The sequence below is a fragment of the Apiospora hydei genome (assembly GCF_038363865.1).
Source record: "Apiospora hydei strain CBS 114990 chromosome Unknown utg000009l_segment0_segment0, whole genome shotgun sequence".
NCBI classification, from domain to species: domain Eukaryota; kingdom Fungi; phylum Ascomycota; class Sordariomycetes; order Amphisphaeriales; family Apiosporaceae; genus Apiospora; species Apiospora hydei.
The window spans coordinates 4,895,554-4,907,569 of record NW_027117368.1 but is presented as its reverse complement, the minus strand read 5'-3'; the positions used below and the strand labels follow the sequence as shown (position 1 = coordinate 4,907,569).

Here is a 12,016-nt window from a genome sequence, read left to right as displayed (position 1 = left end):
GGTCAGGGAGCCAAGGATCTAAGGTTCCAAGCAGAAGTTCGCGTCATCCGTCCGTCTTTCACATGGGAGCGGGCTTTGTCCTTTTTGTTTCCAAACCCAAGCAAGCGCTGTGGTGGCACTGACGTCGAAACGTCTTTCCAGACCCTCAACTTGGTCGAATCGGACGTCTAATACTCCGATGGAAACCTTGGCCCCTGATTTGATTTCCTATCCCTTCTGGACACCAAGCCTGCGGCTCCTTTTCCTATGAGGAGTTGCTTCTGATTGTCATCATCCCATTTTATGGACCAGTGAAGCCCGCCACGGAGAATGCTAACGGGACTAAGTGGTCTCGATTCCGTTGGGTCGATGGCAGTGGTGAAGCAGTAACCTCTTCTTGAGCTGAACACACCTCGTCGATGCCCCACCCAAACCAGTGCCTCTTACCTAGCGGAGAACAGGAGAAGCCGCCAAAGATTGCAACTTAGAATCTTATTTTAGTTTTCTATCAGGTCAAATTGCGCTTTCTAAAGCACCGCGCCTCGTCAAATCCTCGATACGATGTCTATATTTAACACTTGGGTGGCTCGTGAACAACAGGGATGTTTCCTTTTTGATCACTGACTGGCCTATTTCGCAGTTTGAAGAATTCACTGTGAGAGATGCCAGAAGGGTTGTCGCATACATAGTACGTACGTACGTATATACATACATTATGTAGTTACCAAACACCCGCATTTGGTGATCATTACGCTGTCAATCAGTGATGGTGTGTGCTTCCTAGGTAGCATTTTGCCCCTGCTCATCCATGGGGTGCTTGCCATAGACAAGTGATCCTGTGTCAGCCACAGGCTAGACGGTCTGTGGTTGGCCAGGATGCAATATGTGCGACTACCACCCCAAGTGTACGCGGATGTCATGTAATGTATGCACCTCTAGTTCAAACCCGTCCACCTACGTAGTAATCGACCGTGTGCCGAATGATCCCGGATATGAGCATGGGAAATAATAGACACATATGAGTCCGGAGAATTCGACACTGTCCAGCAATCACCAACCATAGATACAGGCCGACCTGATGTTCTTTCGTGCACACAAACAATTACACCAGACGCACATATCTGACGTGAATGCCCAATTCTTGCAGGCCCGTAGGCCCCTGCTGCCCTGGTCTTACTCTCAGCTCCAGCCCTGTACGTACGGCGGAGCACATATCAATGTGTACATGATAGCAGGTACCTGGACCGATCCGGCTGCTGCACTGCACTTGGATTGATGGACGTTCCTGCAAGTTCAAGCCAACAGCTCGCCGAGTCAAGAGGAGACAAAGGAAGTCGAGGTCACGGTTCTTCGACTTGCAAGCCATTCATCTATCTAAGAGACTCTGCATTCTCTTTTTTCTCCGTGTTCAGAGGTGCCGGCTGTCCGTCTGCCCGCCTTGGCTTGGACTTGGTCTCAAAGGCCGCCGTACATAGTGGCTCCCTCATATCGTCACCGGTGGCATCAGCTGATTGGGCCTGCCTCTCCGGGGGGGGGTAGACGAGCGCTAAGCTCGTCAGAAGTGCAGGCGGCGACGAGCAGTGTGACTGTGTGAGCAATACAGGACGCCGGAGTTCATCTCGTGCCGCCTAAAAGTAAGTAGGAGGAGGTCAGGTAGGTAGTACCTGGCCTGACCTGACGTGCCCTGCTTTTTGCCCACTCTGCTCTCTGCTCTCTGCGGTTACGAAGATTGGGATTTGGATCGAAATCACCTAACCTACCTTTCCATGTCGGTAAGCGGTAAGTTAGTCGAGGCTATTAGGCTCCGCCCCTCTTTCTCCAATTGTCCTGTCTTTCATTGATTGCTTGTTCCCGTGCAGCGCAGCAGGTAGCAGCGTGCGTTGCCTCGACCAGTGCCAGTGCCAGTGCCAATGCCAATGCCAGACCAAACCCGACCAGACCTGGCCTCTCAGTTCTTCTTATTGTTGTTATTACACACCCAGGTTGCCTGCCTTTGATTCTTTTTTAACCTTGGGGACTACCAAAGACTAACTGCCTTGGACCTGGTCAGACATCCATCCAATCCATCCAGTACTGGCCCTGGGCTGTGGCACGACGCCCACCCTTTCTGCCTTCCAACTCTTTCTCCCTCCCCCAGCCTGTCTGTCTGTCTCCAGTTTGCCAGTCTGCAGTCTCGCCCTGCAACTGCTGCTGCTGCTGCTGCGTGCTGCGTTCTGCGAGTCCGTCCTGCCTTTTGGGACAAACCACCCCCGAAAAAAACAACAAAAAAAAAACACTCAGAGGCATTTTGGTCTTTGCCGTGCAATCACATACGGGGAAGCATCCAAAGTGGGTTTGTTCTAAACGGTCCCAGACACCCACTTCCGAGAAAGGCTTCCTTCCTATTATCGTCGCCCCCAACACCATAACCAGCCCAGCCCTCTCTTTTGTCCTTCTCCATTCACCCACCTACCAATCTCATCTAACCTACCTTACAACTTGGGAAGACTCATCACATCACTCCTCCCTAACTTCCAATACTCGAACGAACTTGTCTGTCCCTTTTATTCACAGAACCAAAGGAGTCATTCATCATCAATCATCCTTCTTCTTCTTCTTTCTCAGCTACTACCACCAACAGTTGGACTGCTGCACAACCGCCCTACTCTACTACTCTATTCACTTGGCGCTTGGTCTTAGATACTTTTGGCCTTGCACTCCGGTATCAAAAAGGGCCAGCCATTGACTGATCCATTCCATCCATCCTACTTTACTCTGCTCCCCCGACTCTCCTCCCTCCCGGCTGTTAGTGCCAAGAAACGTCGTCCACTCTGTTCGCCCTGTGGCTCTCTTACACGTTCTTGCCTCCAACTTTACTTACCTCCGTCCTCCGTGACCACCCAAACCCACATCACCCTTTTTCGAAGCCTTCCATACCACCATCACATATATTTCCATCTGCGCTTCATCACCACCTGGAATTCCCGTTCCACCAAAACAACCCAACCCCCAACCCACTTTCAGAGATAGGCTTTTAGCGCGCCGGCCATCTGCCATCTCCCCTCCCATTCGCCACAGCAGTTCATCTCAAAACCCCGACGACGCAATTGCACCAAAGAGTGGCTGCATCGAATTGTTAGTTCGACGCAGTCATTTTTCTTCAGACCAAAAGCTACTCCATTTATATGTCTGAGTATTGTCATCGGGATTTTATGAAATTTTGCCCCCATGGCTGATCAGTGCATCGTTTGTCTAGAAAGCCTAGACGTGCACCCACTGGTTGTTCCACCTTTGCAGCAGAGTGACCCTGATGTCGTCGATGTGCCACATGACACAGCCGGCGCACCTGCAGCTGCAGATGCAAGTACCAGTGCCAGTGACAGCACTCTCGCTGTTAGTGTAGCACCAGCACCAGCAACAGCACCAACGCCTGCAAAAGCAACGTCTGCTGAATATGATGCCGTAACAACGTCCACATCCACACCCGACGGCTTTGTCTCCGACGAAGACAGCAAAATCGCCGAGATCGAGATATGTGGTCATATACTTCACGACGTCTGCCTGCGACAATGGACAGGAAAGGCCAACAGCTGTCCTATATGCCGCCAGACATTTAACTCGGTCGTTGTTTATGACAGAGTTGGAGGTAAGTCTACATATTTACTACCCGCACTTATAAGCCCCAAGTCCATGTGGAACCCCCATAACTAACAGATTCGCGACAGGCAACAAACTCGACTCGTACGCCGTGGCAGACAAGAAACAAATCGCCGAATTTGATGCGCCATCATGGCTCGCAGAGAATCCCGAACCGGAGGAGCCTGCCCAACCATGTCCCATTTGCAACCGGAGCGACCAAGAAGACATTTTGCTGCTCTGCGACAGCTGCGACGCACCGTACCATACCCATTGCATCGGGCTGGACCATATTCCTCGCGGCCACTGGTTCTGCATGGAGTGTGCCGATGAGGGTGCAGCGCTTGCCGCAGCTGAGCTGGTCGACCCCGAGAGTGGCCTGTCGAGGCTGGCCGGCTCGTCTGACCATCAGTCCGACTTTATGCCCCGCACCCAAGCTACACTACGCCGCGAACGCCAACGAGCTCGCTCGGCCGAATGGCAGGGCGCATGGGGCGAAATCGCGGGCCGCGTCTGGGATGTTCTGGATATTGACTTGAATAACCCCGAGGAGGACGAGGCCCTGCTGAATTACCGCCGAGTAGAGCGGCGGCGCGGGGGAACGCGACTGGGCAACGGGAGCTACCAACGAAGCGAGTTTGAGAGATGGCAACAACGCCTTCACATTGCGGATCGCCTCGGATCGCTCGATGTATTCACAAACGGCATTCCTCAGGGCCGAAGCCTGGCCCGGTCTGTGCGACAGACCCCTCCGCCACCGCCGCCCCCGCAGGAGACTCCGGAAGAAAAGGAGGCCTGGGGCGCTTTAGAGATGGCGAAGAAGGCTTTGGGCACGGATCGGTCTGCCGAAGCTACTACACCCAACCCCCGGAAGCGCCGCAAGTCGCGCTCGACCACAGCGTCGCCACGAGAGCCGGCTCCGGAACCCGAGCGAAAGCTAAAGCGACCTCGAACAAGACGAGTCCCCCATGACAGCGCTGAAGCCTCGTCCTCTAGACAGCCGCAGGCTGGACCGTCTTCGTCATCTGCGGCACCACCATCAGCAGCAGTGACATTACCAACACAACCCGCTACTCAGGCTGCTTCTCCTCAGGGTACGGCAGTACCTTCGTTCTTGTCTACTCTTTTGAAGGAAGTGGAACTGAGCACGCCCTCGGACGACGAGAATGTACGGACAGTGCTCGGCGTTTCTAAGTCCAACAACGAGCACTCGTCGCCTGCATCCTCTCCCTCGCCTTCTGGGTACAGCAGCCCTCGTGCGCTATCGGCTACGCCGCCGCCGCGAGGAATCAGTGAGCGCTCCGCTTCGCCTCTCACACTTACATCCCGCATCGAGCCCATCTACCCGCCCGCCAATTTCTCACCGAACCGGAACGGATCGCCCAGCCGAATGTGCGGGAGCGATAGTAGCGACTCGGAATCAAAGCCTCGCCGCCAACAACACAGCCCCAAGAGAAACGGAACTACGTCTTTGGAAATCCGACATCCCCGCCCTCGTCGTCAACATACTACTCCCATCAAAACTAATGTGGCGGGACGGTCGCCCGAATCGTCACCGACTCGTGGATCTCCCACCCGAATTGCGCTCCCTCTAGAGACCAAGGAAAACATCTCTGCCATCACCAAGGCAGCTTTGAAACCACATTTTAGGGCTGGTAGTATTAACGCCGATCAGTACACCGCCATCAACCGCGATCTGTCGCGCAAGCTCTACATGCAAGTTCCGGACGAGGGATTGGATCACGATACAAGACTCAAATGTGAGACTTTGGCCTCTCAAGAAGTTGCCAAGGCCGTTGCCGATTTGAAGACCGGAGTGTAATGGAGACACTAATTTTCACGACTTATGAGAGCATGCTCTTTACGATATCCGGCGTTTTTATCTGGGGTCTATGGCTTGCTTTTACATGGAGAAACTCATCCGGCCGTGTTTGCCGGTGGATTTCGGTCTCACGGGGTGACTATCTGGTGCCATTTACACGGTGCTTCAAGGTCATGCGAGACAGGGAAACAGTTGTGTTGGGGGTTTAGGCTGTTTTGTACACCACCAGGCTCACATCTAGAGCGCTATAGACTTCTTGATCACGGACGGAGTTTGGCCAGCATATATGTGCATATCAGCGGCGTTCATGGGCATTCTCATACTTCTGAGCAAGGCATGGCTTATGGTTTTGATTTCAAGTGTCCGACCTGTACTATTACTAGTCTTTGATGTTATTGGGAGTACAGCAGCTTATCGGGCTTGAGAGTGGTCGGCCGATCGATCGAGCCTGGGTGTCATGGACAAACAGCTGGGAGTCAACCATGTGCGGGTGGCCTTGTAAGGCTGGGTACTCAGGGCAAGATCGGTCCAAGGGTTTTGAACGGGACTAAACGGGGAGAATTGCCGGCGGACCTCGTGTCCGTTCACGGCTCCGGAAGTAGAGTTTTGTAGATAGCTAGAGAGAGATGGTGCAACGAATACACTGGTTTCTCGTCATCGATTAGGGCTTATGGTGATCCGCCGTGATATGGACGAGCCGATGGATCAGATGGATGGCACATGCAAGTCTGGGATTTGTGGATGTCCATATCTGCCCAGTCCCATTCGCATGGCTGTTGCCCCACGCTTCATGCTAGATTTCATCTACGCTTCCCGGCGGACGACGAATACGAGTAGAGCAACTAACTATGAGACGGACCGGGACGAATTTCCTCATGATTGCCCACCTCACCTCACGGGAAGGGTGGCAGGTGGTGGTGGCAGTGGTGGGGAGGCGGTCAAGCTCAGGGCGGCAAGTGATGAGGGGCAGCACAAAGGATCACCTGCTTCCTTCCCTTGTGGGACTACTGCGATCTATTTTCGGTGGCGTCGTAAACATGAACACGACGATAACCACGTCGTGCGGCATCAATCGGATAACGCGGGTACCTGGCAGATCAGCGCCAAACAAAAGATAGACGGGGTTGTTCAGAACGTTTGCCAGAGCCAGCCCCAAATGGGAAATTGTAGATACGTGCTGTAGATCCGTGCATGAGAGCAAAAAGTGCAAATTGCAAATACGCTCACTCTACATACACATTGGATCCAGACACGCACACATGCAATGCAGGTCATGAGGCTACGGGTGCATGATTACACAATATTCAATATTAAGATCACGAGAGAGAGAGAAATGTCAGCAGTATCTATCTAACAGCCAACCCAGTATGGTTTTGCAGGAGCCGCTAGCGAAAAAGACTGCGTTGAGTCGCTCTGGGCACGCGTAAATGATCATGACTTCGTGGGGAAAACGCCTGATAAGAACAACCAAGCGTTTTCTGCGTATGTCCTGAAGATAAGGATTTGTGCCGGTGAAGAAGGAAAGAAGAAGAGGAAACGGAGAGCGAACGCAAACGCTGATGGTTTTGTCTGTTGGCGGGAGTGGTTGGTGGTGGGGCTCGGCAGTATGTGCGGCTGTGGCTGCTGCTTGCTTGTGGCTGATACCGCCCGTGGCTTCAGACTGCTTGCTGCATGGTTGCGTCGATGCCTCCTTTATTTCCATGGCAGTAACACCCGATACGCATAGCAAACTATCGGGTTTTCTGAAGTCCGTTGAATCATAGAAACGACTGTCGCAAGATCCCCTCTAACAAATTTTTTGGTTCTGTCTTCACGGGCAAGTGAGCTCAGCACCAACTGAGAAGGACACCAGCCGTTGTCAGCTTATCAGCTTGTTGACCCCACCAGCGACATCATGGCTGAGCCGACCACGACGACGGGAGCCTTCTCTAAGTTCATGCAACTGCCCAAAGAGCTACGGGATTCAATCTGGGCATACGCCCTGCCAGAGGACGTGCCGGAGCTTCTCTTCTACGACGGGCCCGAACTGCTGCTGACGGACGAGCGGGCATCCTCCGTCTTGGTCAACACGGGGTATCCGGCCCTGATGCACGTATGCGCCGAGTCCCGCGCCGTGGCCAGGCGCGAAACCTACTTTGAGTTCTCCCGCGACGCAGACGCGGAGGTCCCCCGGCGCAGGTTTCGTCCGGAGCTCGACGTGCAGCACCTCACCGTCTGGGACGCCGAGGACGCGGCCCCGGGCCCGGGCTGCCGGCACGTGACGGGGCTGGGCATCATGCAGATGCGCTACCAGTGGATGTGCGCGTTCGAGACGTACACGCACCTCGTGCCCGCCGATTCTGTGCCGGCCGCGCCAGGAGCAGCAGCGGCAGGACCAGATTCGGCCACAGACAAAGCCACTGCTACTGTTGCCGTCACGCCGTGGGCGACGACCGGGGGCTCCTGGACGACCACGCGCCCGGCACTTCCAGATCCCCCGGCCCGCGGTACCGTTCCCGTGTCCGCTTCGTCGACGTCGGGTCGCTGCTGCTGTCGCGGTCGGGCGTCGCGGAGACGGAGCGGTTCCAGAAGATGGAGCAGTACATGCACAACGTGTACAAGGCGCGCTGCGAGATCGACCCGTCGTTGGACCCGGACTCGCCGAGGCCGCACTTCCGGATGGGCGTGTTTGAGATGTGGTTGAAGGATAGCAACGGGTCTCCTGGATGGCATCCTGCTGACTACTGATGCGCACGACACATGATAAATATGGAGTGCTCCGTAAGAAGAAGAATAATATACCTACCTACACTGAGGCGGAAACTGTTTGGATTTGACATCCGATGTATGTACTTTGCGATTGCAACTGAGGTGACGCTGTCGGTCACGCCGCCAACGCTGATAGTTGATTCGGCCTTCACAGCTGAATTAATGATACCATCACTTGAAGCCAGTGCATGTTTTTTCAAATCAACATCTTGATGTTTTACTTCGTTGTTTATTCATTTGGTATTTGATGCAGTCATCCGCAAAACTACAGCCGGTGTCTTCAACACTAGCTTAGAAGGGGACGACAATCTTCTTCGCAGAAACGCCAGCCTTCAGCTTATCGAAGGCCGCCTGTAGGGAATCGACACCCCTGCCCACGACCTCGGGAGCGGGCGCGGGCTTGAGCTGGCCCGACTTGAGGGCGCCGGGGACGAAGTCTTGCCTGTAATGGTGGAAATACTGTTAGCCAATTGACCACGAAGTGGTCGAGTGTATGAGATTGGAAGGTTCAGAACTTACCAGACGGCCTTGCCAACGTCGGGATATTGGGTGAAGATGGTGATAGCGAAGACTAAGAAGCAAGAAGTGTTAGATCACGTGCACGAGATATTACGACAACAATGTCGAACTTGGAGTGAGAGGGCTTACCACCAGCGGCCTTGACGTTCTCGGGCAGGCCTTCGGGAGGCGGCAGGACGGAGGTCATCTTGCCTCCACCGAGCTCCGACACCACTTGAGCGGCCTGCTTCTCGCAGTCGGGCAGACCGATCGCTACAAAACCCGCTAATTAGTAACTTGTCATAATACTGGAATACCCGCTCAGAAAAGGGGGAGAATTTACCGTCGTAGACACCGGCGAGCTCGCCCTTCTTCAGCTCGGCCACCAGGTTCTGCACGAGGTCCTTGTCGCCGTAGTCGAGCACGGCGCGGGCGCCGAGGCTCTTGACCAGGTCGAAGTTGCGGGGCGACGCGGTCGAGACGACCTCGTAGCCGGCGGCGACGGCCAGCTGGACGGCGGCGGTGCCGACGCTGGAGCTGCCGCCCCAGACCAGGACGGTCTTGCCGCTCTTCTTGGCGACGGGGCTCAGGCTCGGCTTGTCGAGGCCGAGGTGGTCGGGCTGGAACAGGCCGGCGGCGGCGGTGGACAGGGCCAGGGGCAGGACGACGCCCTCCTCGAAGGAGACGTGGTCGGGCAGCTTGGCGGCGCTGGTGACGGGCGCCGTCACGACCTCCTGGAAGCCGGCCTGGTCCAGCTTCTTGTTGCCGAGGTACTGCGAGTGCACGATGACGCGGTCGCCCGTCTGGTAGGTCTGCTCGGCGTCGCCGCCGCGGCCGACCTCGAGCACCTCGCCCGCCAGGTCCTCGCCCAGGACGGCGGGCCACTCGCTGATGAAGGCGCCGTAGTCCTGGATCTTCCAGTCGACCGGGTTGATGGCGACGGCCTTGACCCGGATCAGCAGCTCGCCCGGGCCGGGGGCGCCCGAGTCGCGCGAGGCCGTCCGCAGCTTCTGGTCCTTGCCGTCGAGGAAGGCGGCCTTGTGCTGGTTCACCATCTTGTTGTTGTTGTTGGGGGTATGTAGGTATATAAGTGTGTAAAGGGGTGTTGTTTGAAAATAGTAAAACAAGGAACTATAGGTGGGAGAAGTAGGTGTATATAAGTGTACTTATGTTAGTCGTGTCGGTCACTGAAGAATGAGAATGAGAATATTACTCCACCACATATGGAGCTAGGGGGATAAAGAAGGGTTCACAGCAGGTATTTATTTGACATCATTGATAATGAAACCCCCTTCTCCCCCGGTGCCTCCGCCCTGTCTATTCTTGTAGGTTCGGGGACGTTCCACAACCGGCATGCAGCGATACACTTAAATCCGTGTCGGCTACAAGCACATCCATCCAGCCTCTAATGCCTCCAAGCGGGCAAGCGATCAAGGCGGGGCCGGGGACTCTGCAACACGACGACGCAAATCTTGCATATGCCATTGCTACTTCACACAGCGAAGGGGGCGATCCCCCTGTTTTCCGCCTCCGCAAAGTTGATGCGCAGATGCATTCGCTAATTAAGCCTGTAGGTTAGCGACTGCGCTGTACGTACACTAACCGCTGCCACGTTGATCGCAGGATCTGTTCTCGTCGGACTTGAAGCCCCGATTAAGGCAAATGCATGGTTTCGACCCTAATTAACCGTTTAGGTTCTAGACCGCATTAATTAAAGCACGAAGGCTTTTTATAATTAAGGTTATTAGAAAACCGGTTTTTTATTAATTTATTAAACTATTTAAGTATTAAAAAAACTAGTTTATTTTATTACGTTAAGTTTTTAAAAGCACGTAATTTAATTTCTTTAAAAACAATTAAAATTTAAAATTTATTATTTTATAATAATTAATTTTTACTACGCTTAAAAATATTATCGCACCGTGTATTAATTATATAATACGAAAAACTCTTTAGCTTATTTATATAAAGTTAATAATTAATCGAGTAATTTTTTAAGTCGTAAAAATAAAAAACAAAAAATATATAAATAATAAATAAAAAACGTGTTAAAAAACACGATTAAAATAATATTTAAATTTACTTTAAAAAAGCTATATTTAAGTTATAACGTGGTTTACCACCGAGTCGCTTATATTATTAAGTCGCTTACTTTTTTACTCGACTTATTTTATTAAACTTTAACACGTAATAACTTTATACCTATAATACCTAATCTATTTTAAGAAGAGCGAATTGTTTTAATAATTTAAATAACGCGAAACTCTTTAAACTGTTTAAGTTAAAAGCACGCTGCCGCTACGTATAACGTTTTATACGAAACTTTACGCGATTAAATAAACGGCTGAATTTTACGACGCGATACTCGAAACTTATAATATAAATTAAATTTAATTAAAAAAAAGTATTTCGTAATTATATAATCGATTTAAATATTCGAGGGATGCCTTTTAATATTAATATTATAGGAGATATAGCTAATTTTTTTACCGCGTTACGTGGCGGCGACCGCGTCGGTAAGCTCTGGGTTAAGCGTTTTATTAATCGCAACCCGGACTTTAAGACCCGAATAAACGTTCGATACGATTACTAGAGGGCTTTTTATAAAAATATAAGTGTTATTTTCGGCTAGTACGCGCTAGTCGCGAATATAAAAGCTAAATACGGTATTTTAAACGAAAATATATAAAATTTCGACGAAACCGGTTTTATAATAAATATAATCGGGTTAATACTCGTTATAATACGCGCCGATCGGCGTGAAAAAGCGAAGTTAGTTTAATTTAATAATCGAGAATAATCGACGGCTATTAAATGCATTAATTTATAAAGCTAATATATCTCGTCGTTTTTAATCGTTTAAAGCTAATATTACCTCGCGAACTAATCGCGCGAATACGACTTATCGAGCGATTAAGTAATTAAACCGACTTTTAATAATTAAATTAATAATAAAATAAACTTAAATTAAATTAAACACTTCGATAAATATATTAAGTCGCGAACGAAAGGTCGCTATCGCCTCTTAATTCTCGACGGCCACGAGAGTTATATTTTAGCCGAATTCGAGGTATATTATTAAAATAACGATATTATTACTATTAATATACCTCTTTATTTATCGCACTTATTTTAACCTCTCGATATAGCACTTTATTCGCCTTTAAAACGCGTGTATTCGAAAAAATCGAGCTATTTATTAAAGCCTTAATAAATTATATTACGAAGCTCGAGTTTTTTTATTACGTTTAAAACTATATATTTCGCTATTTTTATAAAAATTAATATAAAATTTAAATTTAACGTATTTAGCTTAATACCTTATAACTCGGACGAGGTAATTAATAAGCTAAA

The 12,016-nt window shown here is 50.9% G+C and overlaps 3 protein-coding genes across 3 annotated transcripts; 2 read left to right on the top strand and 1 right to left on the bottom strand.

Moving 5' to 3' along the window:
- Positions 1-3,186: 3,186 nt before the first annotated feature.
- PG997_013342 (uncharacterized protein) lies at positions 3,187-5,416 on the top strand (the record flags this gene model as incomplete). Its single annotated transcript, XM_066817656.1, has 2 exons — positions 3,187-3,604; positions 3,684-5,416. 2 exons carry the CDS (start codon positions 3,187-3,189, stop codon positions 5,414-5,416), a joined length of 2,151 nt encoding a protein of 716 aa, XP_066663348.1.
- A 1,894-nt stretch (positions 5,417-7,310) lies between these two features.
- PG997_013341 (uncharacterized protein) lies at positions 7,311-8,143 on the top strand (the record flags this gene model as incomplete). Its single annotated transcript, XM_066817655.1, has 2 exons — positions 7,311-7,729; positions 7,813-8,143. 2 exons carry the CDS (start codon positions 7,311-7,313, stop codon positions 8,141-8,143), a joined length of 750 nt encoding a protein of 249 aa, XP_066663347.1.
- Positions 8,144-8,455: 312 nt separating this feature from the next.
- Positions 8,456-9,717, bottom strand: PG997_013340 (GroES-like protein; the record flags this gene model as incomplete). Its single annotated transcript, XM_066817654.1, has 4 exons — positions 8,456-8,606; positions 8,684-8,735; positions 8,813-8,935; positions 9,006-9,717. The coding sequence occupies 4 exons, from the start codon at positions 9,715-9,717 to the stop codon at positions 8,456-8,458; spliced, it is 1,038 nt and encodes a 345-aa protein (XP_066663346.1).
- Positions 9,718-12,016: the final 2,299 nt, after the last annotated feature.